The sequence below is a fragment of the Engraulis encrasicolus genome, chromosome 16, assembly GCF_034702125.1.
Source record: "Engraulis encrasicolus isolate BLACKSEA-1 chromosome 16, IST_EnEncr_1.0, whole genome shotgun sequence".
NCBI lineage: Eukaryota > Metazoa > Chordata > Actinopteri > Clupeiformes > Engraulidae > Engraulis > Engraulis encrasicolus.
In genome coordinates, this window is record NC_085872.1 from 6,983,882 (window position 1) to 7,002,823 (window position 18,942).

At 41.6% G+C, this 18,942-nt stretch overlaps 1 protein-coding gene across 3 annotated transcripts in view; it reads left to right on the plus strand.

Annotated features, from left to right (window-relative positions):
- Positions 1-18,942, plus strand: part of apold1a (apolipoprotein L domain containing 1a) — a 30,486-nt gene that overhangs the window by 2,421 nt on the left and 9,123 nt on the right. For all 3 annotated transcript variants that reach the window (XM_063218487.1, XM_063218488.1, XM_063218486.1), the window contains exons 3-47: positions 143-193; positions 520-594; positions 884-961; positions 1,158-1,214; positions 1,328-1,387; positions 1,931-1,993; positions 2,297-2,371; positions 2,704-2,778; positions 2,994-3,050; positions 3,242-3,340; positions 3,572-3,643; positions 3,892-3,951; positions 4,267-4,326; positions 4,435-4,506; positions 4,623-4,697; positions 5,155-5,205; positions 5,478-5,534; positions 5,656-5,697; positions 5,805-5,876; positions 6,883-6,945; positions 7,058-7,123; positions 7,757-7,825; positions 8,423-8,485; positions 8,789-8,845; positions 8,957-9,016; positions 9,117-9,185; positions 9,739-9,801; positions 10,043-10,111; positions 10,321-10,380; positions 10,616-10,684; positions 10,850-10,909; positions 11,238-11,306; positions 12,586-12,639; positions 12,899-12,964; positions 13,293-13,364; positions 13,524-13,592; positions 13,760-13,822; positions 13,936-13,989; positions 15,051-15,110; positions 15,322-15,390; positions 17,026-17,088; positions 17,393-17,479; positions 17,595-17,634; positions 17,783-17,834; positions 18,144-18,558. In XM_063218487.1, coding sequence (XP_063074557.1) covers positions 143-193; positions 520-594; positions 884-961; positions 1,158-1,214; positions 1,328-1,387; positions 1,931-1,993; positions 2,297-2,371; positions 2,704-2,778; positions 2,994-3,050; positions 3,242-3,340; positions 3,572-3,643; positions 3,892-3,951; positions 4,267-4,326; positions 4,435-4,506; positions 4,623-4,697; positions 5,155-5,205; positions 5,478-5,534; positions 5,656-5,697; positions 5,805-5,876; positions 6,883-6,945; positions 7,058-7,123; positions 7,757-7,825; positions 8,423-8,485; positions 8,789-8,845; positions 8,957-9,016; positions 9,117-9,185; positions 9,739-9,801; positions 10,043-10,111; positions 10,321-10,380; positions 10,616-10,684; positions 10,850-10,909; positions 11,238-11,306; positions 12,586-12,639; positions 12,899-12,964; positions 13,293-13,364; positions 13,524-13,592; positions 13,760-13,822; positions 13,936-13,989; positions 15,051-15,110; positions 15,322-15,390; positions 17,026-17,088; positions 17,393-17,479; positions 17,595-17,634; positions 17,783-17,834; positions 18,144-18,558 — 3,252 coding nt within the window. The remainder of the gene's footprint in view (positions 1-142; positions 194-519; positions 595-883; positions 962-1,157; positions 1,215-1,327; positions 1,388-1,930; positions 1,994-2,296; positions 2,372-2,703; positions 2,779-2,993; positions 3,051-3,241; positions 3,341-3,571; positions 3,644-3,891; positions 3,952-4,266; positions 4,327-4,434; positions 4,507-4,622; positions 4,698-5,154; positions 5,206-5,477; positions 5,535-5,655; positions 5,698-5,804; positions 5,877-6,882; positions 6,946-7,057; positions 7,124-7,756; positions 7,826-8,422; positions 8,486-8,788; positions 8,846-8,956; positions 9,017-9,116; positions 9,186-9,738; positions 9,802-10,042; positions 10,112-10,320; positions 10,381-10,615; positions 10,685-10,849; positions 10,910-11,237; positions 11,307-12,585; positions 12,640-12,898; positions 12,965-13,292; positions 13,365-13,523; positions 13,593-13,759; positions 13,823-13,935; positions 13,990-15,050; positions 15,111-15,321; positions 15,391-17,025; positions 17,089-17,392; positions 17,480-17,594; positions 17,635-17,782; positions 17,835-18,143; positions 18,559-18,942) is intronic.

Consider the following 18,942-nt stretch of genomic DNA (forward strand, 5'->3'; position numbering starts at 1 on the left):
GATATACAGCTGTATACAAGTAGGCCATACAAAAGAAAAAGAAAGAAACCAATGTGCAGCAAGGTACAACCATGTCAAATCGTCATTTTAATGTATGTTATGACTTTTTTTAATTTTTAATTGTTTTATATCTATTTTCAAGCCAAGACCTGTGTCTGCTCCTCCAAAGCCCCCACCCAAGATCCCATCTGAGGTATGGTGCAGCATGTCATATAAAGTGTGCGTGTGGGTGTGGGGGTACAGGAATGCTGACGGGGGAGACAAAGGGTCAGTTGTCCTTGGCCCTGGGAGAAAGGGGATCCAGAATTGGCTCCTCATGACATTACAAGTATTGGGGGGCCCTTTCAGATTACATTGTCTCAGGCGCGGCAAAAGCTGTCAGTGTGTGTGTATGTGTGTGCACGTGCAATAACTTATTATTTTGCCATTTTGCCTCGGTTTGGCCATTGGTCTGTATACATGCAAGAGTATTCAGTCACTCACCACTGTCATGGTTATACTGCACTTCCCCTATCTTAGACGCACAGAGGGCTGGCACCCTCGAAGGGGAACCCAGCTGAGACGCATGCAGCTCCCCCGAAACCCAGTGATGTGGTACGTATGTCCCACGTTATGTTTGGTTTTTGTTTTGTTTTGCTTTTCAGTAGGCAATAAGGGATTGCCATGCATCCTCATCGGCTGTTTGTATACAACTAAATCCAGGGAGTTAGCTGCAGACGAGTTTCATGTGAAATGTAATTGACATTACATATCGTATTGCCTGCAGCGAATATTCAGCAGCAGTTCTTTAAAAGAATTCAGTTACCTATCCTATAAACGAATATACTGGTATCTTTATTTGTGTAAAAGGTTGCATTTGAGTCATATACCTCACTTTTTTTAGGCCAACGTGAACAGAGCGCATAGGGAGAGGGTGACGCCTTCCCAAACCCCAGTGATCCCTCCTGGGCCGACAGAGAGGGTAGGACTTAGACTTTGTCTGCTTTGTAAAATATCCATTTGTCAACATATGCATACTCCCACCAGGGTCCACAATGGTTCACCTTTGTCCTTTTCGTTCTGCGCATTTGTGTTTCTTTTCCTCTATGTTGTGCAGTGGGCTGCTTTGTGTGTGAATGTTCCTCGTGGTTCATATCAGTGTTTTTTATGTTCCTCAGGAACTTCCCTCTACGTCACACAGACAGCACCACACAACAAAACCTAGAGATAATCAGGTATGTCCATACACAGTTCTCCCTGGCTAATCCCTGCGTGTGTTCATCTCAGTCGCTGTCAGCGGACGCACAGTTCTCATATACTGTTTGTGGTTTTCTGCCTTATTGCACAGAGGGAGAATGTGGGCAGAGCTGCGTTGCGGCCGGTGATCACAGCGAGACCACCAGACGAGGTGAGACACACACACACACACACACACACACACACACACACACACACACACACACACACACACACACACACACACACCCTTTCCTGCTTTGTCTGCACGTCTGTGCTGGAAGTCTGCTTTTACTGTTCATTCACACCATTCCGTGTCTACACATACTACTCTCTTTAATATGTTGACTACCTTTGGTTGGGCATGCCTTGGAGGGTATATGAGTAACTAATGTTAGGGGTGTGGAAAGCCAAGGATTTATCATTACGTATTTGTGGGCACATCATGAGTGAATTCTACTCACATTACTTTGTAGAACTTGCAGGATGAGGTAAAGGATGGTAAACACACATAATGTTTGTACAACAAAACCATGTCACCTGATTGATCTGCAAGGTTAAGGATACATGTCCTTTCTTTTAGAACAGTGCAATCGGTTTACAGTATTGGAATTGAAGTGTGTGTGGGGGGGGCTGATGCAGTATTCAGTATGAATGGGAAGTTATGTTTTATTCACCACTACTTGGGCAATCATCATATTTTGTGCTTTGTTAGATTTCTAAAGGGAAGGACTCTGATGTTGCTGAAATCACCAGAGAGGAAACAGACTTCAGACAGGTATTGAAATGTCACTTATACAAACAAACATGCACCTACCCTCAAAATGGTTACACACATTTTCATAATGATTATTCCTACTGTTAATCTGATCTGGAAAAATCTATTAAAGTTCCTGCACACTGACCATCTCGCTTTAACTTCTGAACGTCTTAAGACCAAAACGTAGTGAATACAATTTAAAGCAAATGGGTCAGGGAATGGGAGCCTTTATAGTTTCCCCCCCACGTGTCATCTCCAACAATCATAAAGTAGCATGCTGTTAAACAGAAAAAAATAATCAAGCATCCTGCTCTGTTTCAGGGGAAAGTAGCAATGCTCACAGAGATGTTTCAGAAGGGTCCAAAAGAACAGCCTGAGAAGCCATCCACGTTTTTTGTGAGTAGTGTACTCTCTGTGTACACTAGTCTTGGCTGGATACTCTTTGATCCAAGGTTCAAAAAGATGAGGAGAAAAAACTTTTCCTGACCAGCACACTCCAGTAGATTCAAAGGCCTTTATCCTCTTAGGACTTGTGCAAAAAAATGACTTTTAATTTAATTGGCAGTTTAAAGTAATTTTTGGACACATTTTGAATTAAGACATTTTAAGGTAAAGGAGTGTCTGAATCAGGATTTTTTTTTCTATTCACCCTTTTGAATTTTATTTACTTATTGGTGCTTTGTTGTTGTTGTCCACTGTTACTAAATTGCCTCTTACGCCCTCACCAGAGCTACGTAGCAGATGCTGAAGTTCCGAAAACCAAGGCCGCCCCTGAGTCTGAGAAATCAACCACTGAAAATAGGGTACGTTTGGAAAGAATGTTTGTTTGTTTCAAATCAAAACATTTACAAAAAACATATGAGGTGTATTCCTATGGTTCGATAATGACTTGTGACCGCTGACTAATACGTTAGATTTTTACGGGAAGAGTGTTGGGGTTTCTATAAAGCTGTTTGCACAATGTGTTTTGCAACGGGTGAGGGTGGGTCTCAAATAACAAGTTTTATTTGTGTGCTAGGGTGCACCCAAGGGAATGGCGGGGAATGGGAAGAGGACCAAGCAGTTTAATTCACAGGTGTGTCCGCTGTGTTAACACAATGAAGTGTCATCTACAGCTATCTGCTATTCTCTCTACCTGCTATTCTCTTATCGAAACTCTCTTCATCTATTGTGCTCTGTACTTTGAGCCATTTCCAGTGTTTGGCTGTGTCTTCTTCCTATATAAAGTCATCAACGTAACCTGGCCCCTTCCTTTCCTCACTGTAGACCACTGTGGATGACAGTGTCAGCACTGTGGAGCCCAAACCAGAGAAAGAGCAGTCCGGTGATGAGATGGAACAAGAGAGACCAAGCGAGACCAAACATGTATGTGTGGCTTTTGTCTCTCTGCCTTTTTTCATGCTGTGTGTGTGTGTGTGTGTGTGCGTGCAAGTGTGTGTGTGTGTGTGCGCGAGTGAGAGAGAGATGTGTGGATGTTTGCATGTGTGTGTGGCTGTGCTTGTTTGCATGAGGGAATGATGTGGTTGAGAGGCAGTGATGGCCAGGCACACTGCAAGCCTGTACCAGGAAGTAAACCAGTTCTTTTGGTTGATCCAGGGGAAAGGGGGCTTTATGGCAGGAATGCTCCGTGGTATCCAGAAAGAGAAGACGACCACACCTGTCCTTAAGGTATTTAAATGTGCTAAAGTGTGTTGTTTTGAACCAGAGCATGCTGCTACTTTAGTCTGTGAGAGATTACTTTGTTCAATAGACTTTTATAGTCAGTCATACCAAAGGTGCCACCACCAATAGACTGCATTGCGCTGTGTACAAGGTCAGGATGTTGACTTAAAATCTCTGCTAGGTCAATCAAAGACCGCCTAGTGTTCCGCCTTGTTCTATATTTTTTTTCCCTTTAACATGAATGGGTTCTGCAGGTGAGCCCGCCAACCAGTGACGTGGATAACATGGAAGGGGCGGAACCTGAGGAAAAGAAGGTGAAGAGATAAATAATACACATTTACACACACACACACACACACACACACACACACACACACACACACACACACACACACACACACACACACACACACACACACACACGTGTGCGTGTTGATGATGTGGAACTCACATCATGCAATCCAGCAAATGATGTGTTCCATACTCTGTTTATGCTTCATTTGCATATTGTGTATATTATTCTATGGGAAATCAATTAGAATCATAAAGTTCTATCATGAAATATTGATTATACTTATCATGGACTGCCTATTGTAGTATCTCACATGAAGACACTCTTTGTTTTATAGGAGAAAGGGGGCGTTTTCAGTGGCCTATTCAAGAGACCCAAACCATCACAAGATGGCCAGGTAAGGCCTTTTCCTAATATTTAGTGTGTGGGAGATCCAGACTTGAAGATATTAAATTTGTGACATCACATGAACCTTTGCTATTTCTGTGTTCTCTCCACCCCCCAGGACAACGCCTCTATTCATAGTGAACTGTCTGGAAGTGATGATGAAGGATTGTCTGAAACCAGCAACGCTAAGGTGTGTACCACAAGCCAGGGCGATCTGCCCAGTGTTGACAAGTTTTACAAATGCTGAGTTGTTGTTTTTTAGGTGTTGTTTACATTATGTTTATATTGTGCTTTGGACTGTCATAGGGGAAAGGTGGTGGAATAACTGGAATATTCAAGAAAGCTCCAAAAGCTAAAGCGAAAGCAGAGGAAGAGGAGGAGGTATGTGTTGATTTTATACATTTTGAAAATCCTTACTGGCATGGTTCTAGTCGTGTTTTTTTTTTCCTCAAAGCAGACCATAAGTTTTGTTCCCCTCTAAAACATGAAGTAAATCATTGTGTAATGTTTTCTTTGGAAAGAAGAAGTAAACACACAGCTACCCGTTTACTGTACCTGCATATATTATTAACACGATATCTGAATTGAATATAATACAATACAATGCAATACAATACAGTACACCACAAACCAGCCAGCACGAATGATGCGTAAATAATATAAAATATGGACAGACATTCTGTATTCATCAGCTTCTATTAATCACTTAAACATTGGCCAAATTCTTTGGTGGTATTATTAGCCTGAATGGCAGATGATGTTATATAGCTTAATATACTTGTGAGGGAGCTGGCCCTTTCTCTGTTACTGAAAAAACGTTCACTTTGTTTTGTTTCAGGATCTGTCTGGACAGCGAGAACTCTCAGGTAGCAAGGACAATCTCACTGAGGTACGGAACTATACGCTGAGATCCTTGTCATATCAAATGATCCACAGTTATGATTCAACATATTAAGTTGAACATTTTCACATAATTGTGAACATTGTTAAAGTAACATATGTACTCATAGATGCTGCGGTCTTAAAGGTAAATGCCCACAGATGTTACAAATTGTGTAAATGAAGCACACACATCTCCAGCACATGGAAAGCGTGGCTTTGACAATTGTGATGCATGCTATTTGAATTTTGTGAAAGCTTCAATGTGTACTTGTTTAACAGGAGAAAGGAGGTGTGTTCAGTGGCATCTTCAAGAAGGCCCCAAAATCATCAGCTGAGGTAATGCCAATATGAAGATTAGACACCCAAATACAGATGAAAGTTGTTACATGCTGGTGATTGATTGGCAAACAAGGCCTTGATGTCTTATCCGATCTGTCTGTTTTCACATGATAAACAGGTGTCACTTTCAGCAAGCAACGACAGCCTTTCTGAAAGCAAAGTAGGTGGCAATTTCAGTCTTTCTTTCTTTGTCTCTATGGCTGTAATGAGGCTTTCGACATAAATGATTCATTTATTGCTTTTTAAATGAAATCTTGTATTTTGTAGGAGAAGGGTAATGTCTTCAGCGAGTTCTTCAAGAAGCCCCAGAAACATACAGGAGAGACTCCATCTGATGAGGTATAGTAATCTATTGCCTCTGTTGTGTATCTGTGCTGAGTTTGATGTTTTATTTATTTTCTATTTACCTGTTTGGGGATTTGGGCATTATATTATCTGATAAGACAGGACAGAAGACAGGAAATGTGCGGGAGAAAGAGGTGGGCCAAGTTTGGGAAGGACCAGGCAGTGGCGCCCATATGGTACAACGTATTAGCACAGTGCCCCCCATATTTCATTTTTTACCAAAGACTCAATGTAAGACAAGGCTGAACCACACACCATTGAGCTCCCTTTTGATCAATTTTCATTTTAGTGACATTTCGGGCTACCAAGGCCCTTCCTCAGGCGTCAAACTTGCCTCACATTAAACTTTACGTTTTGACCCTGCACCAAGCTAAAATGGATGTGCGTGAGATTTGGACTGGGATTACGAAAGAGGCGTTACCACCCCTAGGCATTTCCCTATTCCTTGTCTCTGTAGTGTCGAGTCTATGTGCGTGTATTGTCACTTTTGTATATGTAAATAACATGCAGATTTACCCATGGCACGCTAGAGAAAGTATCCATTAAACATAAACATTTGCTTAGAAGTGCCTTATTATATTTGAGTCATTTGTCTCACATTTCCTCTGGCCGAAGGCGACACAATTTATTTGTATTATACTACAGTAGCAACAATGCTAATAAGCAGAGCATACCTACATGTACATAACTATGTATCTTTTTCCATCCATCTATCTATCCATGCATCCATCCAACAGTGTGTCAGAGATAACACATTCTTATGTCAATTCAAATTTATGTTGCATATAACTGTTGCACTTAATTCTATATTTGGGCATATACTACATGCATGTTACATAATATAAATGTTCATTTGAAATGCATTTATGAATACCAAACAAAAAGGCCCATTGTCAGCCCATTGCTATGTATTGACATAGTGTGTGCATAACCAGTGATGCAGTGTTTAGTATATGTGTGTGGCGCAAGAGGGTAACGCTGCTACTATTGTCTTTCATAGGACAAGCGGTCTCTGCATGGTGACATGTCAGCCAGCGATGAGTGTCTTTCTGATAAGCCCAGAGTGAGTCATGCACAACTGTTACAAACATATTGTATGGTAAACACATTGGGAAAAGTATTGAAAACACAAAACAAAAAAGGGTTAATGCATTATTGTATCTTTCTGTGAAAAGGGTGGAATATTTGGAGGAATGTTTAAGAAAGCGCCCAAATCCTCAGATGAAGACAAGAGTACCCAGGTGAGTCATCACCTCTTCTCCAAATGTATCAAATTAAACGACCTCCTAAAGGCATCCAGTTGGTTCTGTACTCTGACTTAAAGCTGCCTCATAGCCAAATCAAACCCTTTCAAAGCACAGGGGTGAAAGGGCAATTACTTACTCAAGGCAAGGAGCAGCTCTCTCCCCCCCCCCAAAAAAAAAAGTGGCCAGCAGTTCTAACTTGGTGTGGAAATGTTAACCATGTGCTGATGTACTTAAAAAAACAAAGACACAAACCTCTCTGGGGATCTACACTTATTTTCCTGTGCACTCTGTTTCTGCACATCTTGTATGCTATGACCATGTCCTCGATTGTAAGTCGCTTTGGATAAAAGCGTCTGGCAAATGTAATGTAATTCCTCACACACGTAGACATAAAGAGATTGGAAGTTATCGATGAAGGGGTGTAGAGGCCTTTTTTGAAAAGGGACATACTTAGTGTATCATACTGGGTGTAAGGGCGGAGAGTTTGTCTATGTTTAAAAATGAATGTGTTTTCTAGATCTGTGTATTTTGAAATAGAGTAGCTTACATGTGTATATTTGTGTATACAATATGAGTCATGAAGCAATGGTCTGATATTTATGTCTTGTCATTTAATTTCAACTCCAGGAGAAGGATTCCTTATCTAAAGAGTTATCACCCAGTGATGATGATTTGACTGAGAACACTAAACCAAAAGTAGGTGGAATATGACATTCGACCTTTCTTCTTTTAATAGTATGAAGTGAAAATGTGGCAATAATCTCCTGTCATTATATGAGGTTGTGTAGCTATTTTATGGCTGATCAGGTCCAACTACGGAGATATCAGCTGTTGACCCTGCTCGGCACCTTTTGGGCTCTGGTTGAAGAGTGGCGCTGTGTTTGCCTAGATCAGTGGTTCTCAACCTTTTTTTAAGTAAACACCCCGTCCACGTCATCATAAGCCTCCCAACGCCCCACCAAAATAGACTTATGATGTTGAGCCACCGTTTAGAAACACTTGCTTAACTTCCCCTAGACATACAAATCCTCAGAGGTGGGAGGAACTGGTGTCTCTTCAACAACTGTGGCTAATTGGCTCTCTAATTGTGCAAAAAAAATTCTATTTAAAGCTCCATTTTTCTAGACTATAAGAATTGAAAATACTGGAGGCAGGTTGGACCACAGTATGAGACTGGGCACAGGTGCTCAGTGACAAACAAAAAGCTGGCAATGGTTGAAATACTACTGTATATTCACTGACCTTCAGTGACTAATTGCATGATCTAAAATCCTCCATCCGTTGCCATTGCAGGAGAAAGCCGGTGTGTTTGGTGCCATGTTCAAGAGACCAAAGGCTCAGGAGAACACAGATGAGGTGACTGCTAGCTCTGGTCTTCCTAATGTAGTGAGGGTGCAATGGCAATCACCAGTGATGGGCAACCTGGACTCGTTAGATATAATCCAGTGCCACGTATTCAAATGTCCTGGTTTTACCTGTCCAACCAGGGGATCACTCAACTAAACAATCACCTGGTTGAATTGGACAGGTGAACCATTTGGAATATGTGGCACTGGGTTGTAAACTAACGGATACAGGTTTCCCATCACTGCTGGTGACTCTTAAATGTAATGTCTGTCTAAAATGTGATATCTGTCTGAAATGTAATATCTGTTTCAGGATAAGGACTCTTTATCCACAGCCAGTGATGATCTGACAGAAGACACTAAACCCAAGGTGTGTATGAGGTAGAATGCTGGAATTCACACTCACTTTGTTTCCAAGGCATACGCCTTCCTATTCCTATTCTGTTTTCTGATTCTATGTGTGTATCCTCTGTCATTCCAGGAGAAAGGGGGTTTCTTTGGCATGTTGAAAAAGCAGAAATCTCGTGAAAAACTGGATGAGGTACAGTAAAATGCAGTTTTTAAACATATTTCACATATAAAGGTGTACATAGATGACTGATCATAATGTTTTCTTATATTGTAATCATGTTTGATCATAGGACAATGACTCCATCTCCACCGACATATTAGGCAGCACTGATGATCTTTCCGAGAACACTAAACCCAAGGTGAGTGGCAATTACTATGCTGACATTTAAATTTATTATGTTGTTATTATAATATTTATAGCTTAAATAGTAACACTATTAATTACCTAAATTAGATAATAGCATTACTAGATTATCTTTAGTTCATGACTAACCCTAATCTTACTGTGATGATCTCCTGTTGACAGTTGGGTGTTTTAGGAGACGTGGGTAAACTTTGGCTCGGGTACCACATGCGGCCCGCTGAGCCATTTCATTTGGCCCACAGAGCCTTTACAAAACGGACAAGTTTTAAATATAAGTGATGCTTCCGCAACACTCTTAAAATTACTAAGTTAGGGGTCTTATCAGTTATAAAGTCGGCTACTGTACTGTACATGCATTTCAGTATAATTTTAAGGAATTAAATGGCTAAAAGGTAGGCCAGCCTACACTATTACGTATTACTGTATTGACAGGAAAGTTGCCAATGAGATCTGGACTGTTAAGTCAATATTCTAAACCCAATGTGGCCCTTGGGCTACCCTGCCCTGCCTTACTGTGATAATCTCATGCTGACTGTTTGTTGTTTTAGGAGAAAGCAGGCATGTTTGGTGGCATGTTCAAAAAGCCAAAACCCCAGGAGACTCCAGATGAGGTAACTATGGCATACTTAACATGACCCAAGAACAGGGTTTATTGAAGTTTATTTAAGTTTATTTTCAATTGTCTGTCATTAACTGGTGTCACTTGTTCACGTTTGCTGCACTTTGAATGTGATTCTACTATTACCATGTTGTGCTCACATCCCAAATTTGTGACAATGACAACAACACTCTTGAATCTTGAATGTTGAATTTGTTATATTTATGCATATATAATGTTTATGTCTGTGTCAGGACAAGGACTCAGTATCCACTGAAACGTCTGCGAGTACTGATGATTCATCTGAAAACGCTAAACCCAAGGTAAGTAGACTCTGATGTCATTTTTAATATTGATGGAGTTAATATTGGTGCGTTTTTCCAGTTAGGATGTTGTGGAGGTGTTTTAATGAATTCAAAAGTGTTTTTTCTAAGTTTGCATCAGCCTGTCCTCATTTTACAACTGTATGTCGACGATACAGTCATTGTTTAATTTTTTGTTATGATCGCTCATGCCTCCTTTGTCATTTCAGGAGAAAGCTGGGGTCTTTGGCATGTTCAAAAAGCAGAAATCTCTGGAGAACCTGGATGAGGTAAAGATTGCACTGCACTTTGATTGACTGTATTGTAAGGAAGGCTGAATCTGGGAACATGTCTCTTCATTGGCCCAATCTTGCATAAGTAGATCTGTGCACACCAACTCTACAGACAGAGAGTTTTTTAGTGGGTTGTGAACGCATGCAAAATTGGGAAGAGGGATGTGGTCTGAAATGTCAAGTATCTGTAATTTGTCATATTCTTCCATGTGTTATATTGTGTTTGTTTCAGGACAAGGACTCCTTATCTACTGACTTGTCGGCCAGTACTGATGACTTGTCTGAGAACACTAAACCCAAAGTAAGTGGATTCTGACTTAGTTGTCTTTTATTTAGCATGACGTGACCATCCCCATGTGAAATAATAAGGTGTAAAGGTTTTCATGTATTAACCAGGCTAAACTGGTATCAATTTTCTAGTTTGTTTATCTAGCTTCTGATCTGAATTTTATCTGTGCCATTTCAGGAGAAGGGGGGCTTCTTTGGCATGTTGAAAAAGCAGAAATCTCAGGAGAAACTGGATGAGGTAAAATCCTGTTCACCTGTAATACGTGTAGATACTATAATGAAGTTATTTTTCTAATATTTAAGACAAGGATGAACCACACACCGATGAGCTCCCTTTTAATCCATGTTCATTTTCGTGACGTTTTGGGCCACCAAAGCCCTTCCTCGGAAAAATAATGTAAGAGAAAAAAAATAGTCTAATATTAAACATGTGATTTTTTTTGTGAAGAAAGCAACAAAATGGTCAGTATCATGAGGTTTTGTGACGACAGTAGCGAAATGGTCAAGTGTGGGAGTTTTTTTATTTTATTTTTCTAACATGGTAATACAATTCTGTTGTGTTTCAGGACAATGACTCCTTATCCACTGTTTTGTCGGCCAGTGCTGATGACTTGTCTGAGAACGCTAAACCCAAAGTAAGTGGACTTTGAAAAAATGATGCACTGATTTTTCCTATCATGAATAAAATTCTGAGTTATTGATTTGTGGGACATGTTCTCAGATGTTAGATTCACATGTCATTGACAATTTTTATATTTTTGCTTTTGATTTTTAAGCATTTAAGTTCTGTAAATGACTGTAGGACATTGCTAATAAACAGTAAGTTTGTCCCTCTCAAGTGAAACTGCACATGTCAAGTCAAGTCAAGTCAAGTCAAATTTATTGTCAATTTCTTTACATGCACTGGTCATACAAAGAATTTGAAATTGCGTTTCTTGCTCTCCCATGCAGACATAGACTAATCTAGGTAAGGACATAGACAGTATAGACATAGACAGTACTCATACATGGACATAGACAGTATGGACGTAGACATTGCTCATACAGACATTTAAAGTGCAAGACTGGACAACAGAAGACTTGTAGAGAACATACATTAAGAGGAGGTATTTTGTTGTGCTTTTTCTAAAAGTCCTTTATAGCGTTCTGACATAGTAATAGTAGCATTTGAAGAAAATAAATAATTAAAAAAGGTTTTATTAAATACACCAGCAGCAGTATGTGTGTGTGTGTTTGTGTGCGTGTGTGTGTGTGTGTGTGTGTGTGTGTGTGTGTGTGTGTGTGTGTGTGTGTGTGTGTGTGTGTGTGTGTGTGTGTGTGTGTGTGTGTGTGTGTGTGTGTGTGTGTGTGTGTGTGTGTGTGTGTGTTTAGTGCAGGTAGAAAGTGCGGTGTGCGTCTGTGTGTGTGTACCTGTGTATGTGTGTGTGTGTGTGTGTGTGTGTGTGTGTGTGTATGTGTGTGAGTATGAGTTGTGTGTCAGTGTGTGTATGTTTGGGTTTAGTGCAGAAAGTGCAGTGTGCTTGTGTGTGTGCTTGTGTGTGTGTGTGTGTGTGTGTGTGTGTGTGTGTGTGTGTGTGTGTGTGTGTGTGTGTGTGTGTGTGTGTGTGTGTGTGTGTGTGTGTGTGTGTGTGTGTGTGTGTGTGCGTGTGTGTGTGTGCGTGTATGTTTTGAGTTAGTGCAGGTTGAAAGTTCAGTCACAGATGTAGTAGGGCAGGTGGAATGTTCAGTCGCAGATATGGTGGTGGGGATGAGGGGGGGGAGCGTTGTCAGTGGCCTGGCTGGCTAGAGGCTGACAGTGAAGGGAGAGTGGGTTGAGTGTTCAGTATCTTGATTGCTTGATGCATCGTGCTGCTTGCAAGCCTGGTGGTACGGGAACGGAGGCGTATAGTTTAATGCCAAACTTTGTGATTTCAGGAGAAAATGGGAGTGTTTGGTGGTATCTTCAAGAAGCCAAAACCGTCTGAAGAGGTAACACTCGTATTGCATGGGCTACCTTATATTTATTATTTATCTACTGTATTTCTTAGCCCTCTAAAGTAGGTTTCAGTGTATGATTGGTCATATGATGTGTGTGTGCGTGTGAGAGTGAGGTGTGGATATTTGTGCTAATTCCTGGTTCTCTGTAACATAATCTGTAGATCAGATGCTGTGCCCTCCACTAGCAGTGCAACATGTGACAAGTCATGTGGCTCTGAGCCCATGTGTATAATCATTGTTTTCGCTGCAGGATAATGCGCTGTTGGACAAAAACCTCTCGCAGAGTAATGACAGTCTGTCTGACAACCCAGCAAAGGTAGCCATCTCTACGTATGTCTGGCTATGAATGGTCACATTTATTGTTATACACATTAAATGGGTGCAGAAAATACCCTGACCTTATGTTATACAGTATACTAATATGGAAAATTATTTTGTTATTTATTTTTATTGATATGTATTGCTTAATAGTAATATTTCAAGTAACTTTTCAAGTGCCCTTGAGTAAGGCACATTGCTAACCCCACATTGCTTCAGGGATTTTGGATAAAAGTGTTAGGTACTGTAATGCAATGTAATGTAATGTAATGTGTTCCTTGTTGTGGTTTGGCAACATCTCCTCCTGAGCCCTGTGTGTGTTTCAGGAGAAGAGCTCAGGCCTGGGTGCCATGTTCAAGCGCTCCCCTAAGCCAGCCCTCAGATCGCAGGCCTCCACGGTGAGACGATCCCGCTGCCCCCCCCTCCCCCCATGCATGTGAAAAATATGACTGGTTTTACCAGCTATGTGTCTACTGTCTCACACGTATGCATACATATCTCTGTCTATGAGGTGTGTTTGTTTATTTAAAGTGTGTTTGTTTCCCCCTCTTTTTTAGGACCCTTTGACTCAGGCCAATGAACTGTCTGGAAGCATGGATAGTCTCGAAGATATCGGAAGTGGACAGGTCATTATCATTAGAGGATAAACACATGTTTATATAATTCAAACCTTTTTATTACTTAACATTAACAGAGTAGAAGGTCCCTATTGACTACCGCACAGATTATTCATTCATCCTTTCCTTCTCATTACTAAATCACATTTTTTTTTGTTTTCTTTCTTTCAATTCAGGGCTTTCTGCCAATTGATCCTGACATTGCCGGCAGTAAGGACAATCTCATTGAGAACCCCAAGGTGAGCAGAGCTGTGCTGTGGATCAGACTACACCAACTCATGTATATACTGTGTACAGTATCTGTATCTCTGTGCCAGAGCCAAAACTCATTCTGGTTTGCTTTTTGTAACAGGAGAAAAAAGGAATGCTGGGAATTTTCAGGAGGTCACCCAGACCTGCAGAACAGGTACGTGTTGAGGAGATCTCCTCTAAGCTAGTGTTTTTCCAATCAGTCAGGAGTATCAACCGTGCACAAAACCCAATGACCTACTATGTTATGTGAAACGTGCATATAAATTGGAAGAGAGAAACAGTAAGACACACTGATTTCTTCCTCCAATGCTATGACTGAGTATTTTCCAGGCTTTGTCTCTAAGATCAGCCTTTGTTTGTCGAGAGAAGTTGGTGCCTCACTGAAACTGTTGACTCATGCTGGTGTATTTTTTTTTCCGACAAGTCTGAACCTGCCCACTCACATCAGTGGATAGCACATACGTAACTGAACCAGGCCAATAACAAGTGCCAGGGGTTTCAAGTCATTTCTTCATGCAAGTGCATTAGTATTCATGAAGCATTCATGCGTTCTCTCTCGCCAAAATGTTTTCGCCCTCAGTAAGTTAGTTGTGTTGCTGTTACAAATGCCGTATTTTCTCTGTTTTCAAGAGGCTCTTGTTGTCTCAATTACTTCTGTACAGAGAGAATATTCTGCGCAGAACTAACTGTACCTTCCTTTGATCCCCATATTAACTGTGGCTTGAATGTTGGACTTAAGTGTGCATCATGTAAAAACATGTTCCCTGACCGCTTGTGATGTAAACGAGTACAGCAGAATTAATCACCCCTGTCACACACGCTCACAATCATAAAGGAGTAACTGCTTCAACTCCCCACACCAACAGGGGGTCGGGGGAAGGAGTGAATGAGAAGCTTTCTCCTCCATCCTCCCTTTGGGCTCAGGTGTACTGAGCATTGTAGTGACTAGCTCTCTGTCTTACTCACAGATAGTCTGGTAGAGAGACAGTCATTAAAACACACACATAGACACAGTATTGTTTCAACTGTCCATGATGAATGATTGAAATATTCACGTATAAGTGACATCTTGTCTTGTCACCATGTCTTTGAATAGACTTTATTCTCTCAGATCACACCAGTAAACAAAGAAACTAATGGAATGTATTAAACCTTCACACATTTGCATGTACAGTTTGCCTGTATGTGAAGCGTTCTTCTTTCTGTTTTCATTAGGCTGATAAAGATGGTGAAAATAAGGGCTTGAGAAGAGGAAGAAGCTTGAAAAAGAAGCGGGTGAGTTCATGCTGATCTGGGAGATCGCTTGTTTGATTGTAGCAAATAAATATGTGACTCACCGTCTTATTTTAAAGAATGCCTTAAGAACTGTTGTTCACCTGTCACAATTGTGATGGTGCTAACTCTGTGTGCAGCCACTTCAGTTTATTTACTGTAGTTGGTATTACTGGTGGTGGTGTTGTTGTTCATTTCTGTGTGTCCTTTGCAGGTTGTGTCCTTTAGAGTGAAGAGGACGCTACCCAGAATGCCGAAGTTCTCCCTCAGTTCAGCCGCCCAGGTGATGCCCACTTCCTCTGTCTGATGTCTCACACACATCTCTATTTCTGCATTGACATTAATAATTTGTGGGTCACATTATCGCATGCCTGTGCACGGATACTATGTGCACTGGGCTCTACCCTTGTCCTATGTTTGAGATCTGCAGTGGTTGAAATAGTGGAAGTGTACTATTGACAGTGTATCAGATAATGCAGTTGGTAAAGCACTATCGAGTTCATACTGCCCTTTCAAAATGCAGGTGTAACGGATAGCAACTAGCAGAGTTCGGTTGTAGAACGTTAGTAAACCTCACACAGTATCAGCAGTGCTGAGCTATCGGTCTGAACCTTCAGTTTAGTGGTATTTTACTTTTGCCTCCCATGCTGAACTGGAGTGATGACTGGCAGGTCGTGTGTAATTTAGGGAGGCATGGTTGGCCTCTTGCCCAAGCATTTTGGCCGTTTTGAATGCCATTGTTGAGTGAGCCATCGGTACATTATCAGGCAATTACAATGACAATCAAAAGAGGAACTAGGGACACTGGATGGGGAAAACATTCTTACTCTCAGTTCCCCTTATGACAAGGCTGTTTTGGGGATTAGGGACATTTCACATGAAACCAGACACTTTGGGACAGACACAGATTTTAATACAACTTGGTGTGCCTTTTTAGTGGCAAGGTAGAACTCCAGAACTATGAAAAATGTACATGAGTCTGGCACTAAGAAACAGACTAAGAAAGGTTTAAGTTAGAGGGTAGGACACTATCGATTCATCCTTGGTTATACATATTCGAGGATGAATCGATAGTGTCCTACCCTCTAACTCCCTTTAATATTAGTGCCAAATTCATGCAAATTCACTTCTGGTTTTTTTTGTCTGATTATCATAGACTTGCAATCGAGATTCGATCTGAGCAACGCCGCCAAAGGTGTTGCGTCACTAGGAGGGCGCAGCCTGGCTAGGGGTTTTAGCTTGCCACTAAAAAGGAACACCAAGTTGTGTTAAGTCCAAGTCAGTCGAGTCCCAAAGCGTCTACTAATGGGCAGAAATAACTACGTATTTTTACTTCGTTACTGTACTTAAGTAGTTTTTTCTGGAATTTGTACCGGTACTTGAGTAAAAATAAAAATGCAGACTTTTACTTTTACTCAATTACATTTTTTGACAAATACTTGTACTTTCTACTCCTTACATTTCTAGAAGAAGACTTTGTTACTAGTTACATTTATCCTAGGTTTTCCTGTTGTGTTTCATGGATATTTGAATAGCCTCAGCTGTGGGCAGGGAGGTGGGACAAAGGCCCTCTTTCAAACTGACACCCAAACAGAAAAGATATTTTTTAAAACATTAACAGGACTCCATAGCCATATTCAAATAGAACCGAAAACCGTTACAGAAACTTTTTCCTATTGGATTAAGTAGGCAGACATACTTGTACTTTTGTACTCAAAAAGTACATTTAAAAGTTAGTACTTATGACTTTCACTTAAGTGAAAGTAATAGTTGTACACCAAAAATGTACTTGAGTAATTTTTTCGCAGGGTACTTCTACTTTTACTTAAGTACACAACTTCAGTACTTCTTCCACCTCTGCTAATGGGTCATTTCACGTGAAATTAAAGTGATCTGCATTTGTATGTTAACCTGATAGAAAGCCGATGAGGAGCCTCTGGTGGAAGACCCCATGGAGCTGCAGGCAGTGGCCCCAATACAGGTGGGACTCCAGCACATAACCTGCTCTGAGACCACATACAAAGTGCCCTACGTAGGGTATTACTGTATATAATAATAAACTGTATATAATAAGAGCTTGATAACAACAACAGTAATAATAATAATTGTTATTATAATAGCTCAGTCTTTCAAGGTACCCAAGTTGAAAAGTTTCACATTTCTGTAATACACTTTACTCTCTAACATATTCTGTAATACACTGTATAACCTGTTTAGTGTTGAGCTATTTATTATTTGCCGTAAAGATGGTAAGTGTACTGTGTCCTGCTGTATGTGATCACCAGGAGGAGGTTGGAGAAGAACAGGTGGAGATCCAGGAGGTGGAGATGGCAGCCTACCCTGCAGACGGAGACCTGCTGGAGGAAGCTGGGGTGGGACTTCTAATTCTAATTCTAGTTCTTCTATTGAGTTAATTGAGCTTTAGTAGAGCTGCTTTAGTAGGTCTATTTCATGCAACCAATTGTGTTTTTTTTTCTGTTTCTCCAGGAGGATAGTGGTCTGATGGACTGGTGGAGAACAGTAGAAGGTAGGTCATGTTATGCAAAGTTGAACCACATGGTTAAGGGGTGAACACACACACACGACCATGGTTAAAACATGAAAATGGAGTAAATAAAGGTGTAATAAATAAACTTTAAGTTGGGAGTTTGGAGTAACTTTGCCCATCACCACAGGTTGGGAAGCGTGGAATGAACAAACAAATTTCCAAGAGGATGAAGAAGAGGAGTGAGTACATCTGAGTTTCGTTGTTCCTCACCGCACAATTCTGTGCTCTGTTTTCAGAAATGACCCGTTTTTAGCGTTTTCTTACTCTCCTCTATTCCCTTGGTTCCTTACTTTTCCTCACAATGATCAAAGTTCTGTGTTGACCAACGTGTGTGTGTGTGTGTGTGTGTGTGTGTGTGTGTGTGTGTGTGTGTGTGTGTGTGTGTGTGTGTGTGTGTGTGTGTGTGTGTGTGTGTGTGTGTGTGTGTGTGTGTGCGTGTGCGTGTGTGTGTGTGTGTGTGTGTGTGTGTGTGTGTGTGTGTGAAACAGGGCAGTGGAGGCGGTGGCTGACCGTGTGTTCATGGGGGCTCGTCTGTTCGTGCACCTCTTCAACCAGCGCGGGGCGTCACTACAGCAGCGCATCCTGGAGATGCTGGCGCAGGCGGACGCGGTGGACCAGTTCCACAAGAAGACTGTGTCGGCAGCAGTCGGGGGCGGCGTGGCGAGCGTGGCAGGCAGCGTGGCGACCATCACAGGTCTCATCCTGGCACCCTTCACCTTCGGAGCGTCCATCATCGTCACGGCGGTGGGCATTGGCGTGGCGACCGCCGGCAGCATCACCTCGGCGACGGCCAACATCACGGATGCGGTGCACGCCAAGATGGACCGCAACAAGGTGGAGAAGATGATCCAGGGCTACCAGGAGGAGATGAGGGACATCAAGGAGTGCCTGGAGTTCGTGCAGGTGAGCCTGGGTGGCCTGAGCTGCGGGCTGGGGGAGGGGGGTGGCTGTGTATGGGTGGGGCTATGGAGAGGGTGATCACAAAGAATGATCTATTAGAGTAAGATCCATCAAGCCCGTATGTTTCCTGGATCCCTATGACATCAGGTAAATGCCCCTTTAGATGTTCATTTAGTAGACCTTTGGAGACTTAAGGTTGAGAATAAATGGAGTTCCCTTTGCGCTGGAGATGGTGTTAGCACACATCTTATGCAAGCCGTCACCAAATGCCGCAGAACGAGAAGAATCAGGAGGGGACAACGCCCCCTTAGACCAAATTTTGAGCACACTCCGTTGCATTGGTTAGGCAGAGTTTGGGGTTATCTTTCTCTAATAGCTGATTCTTTG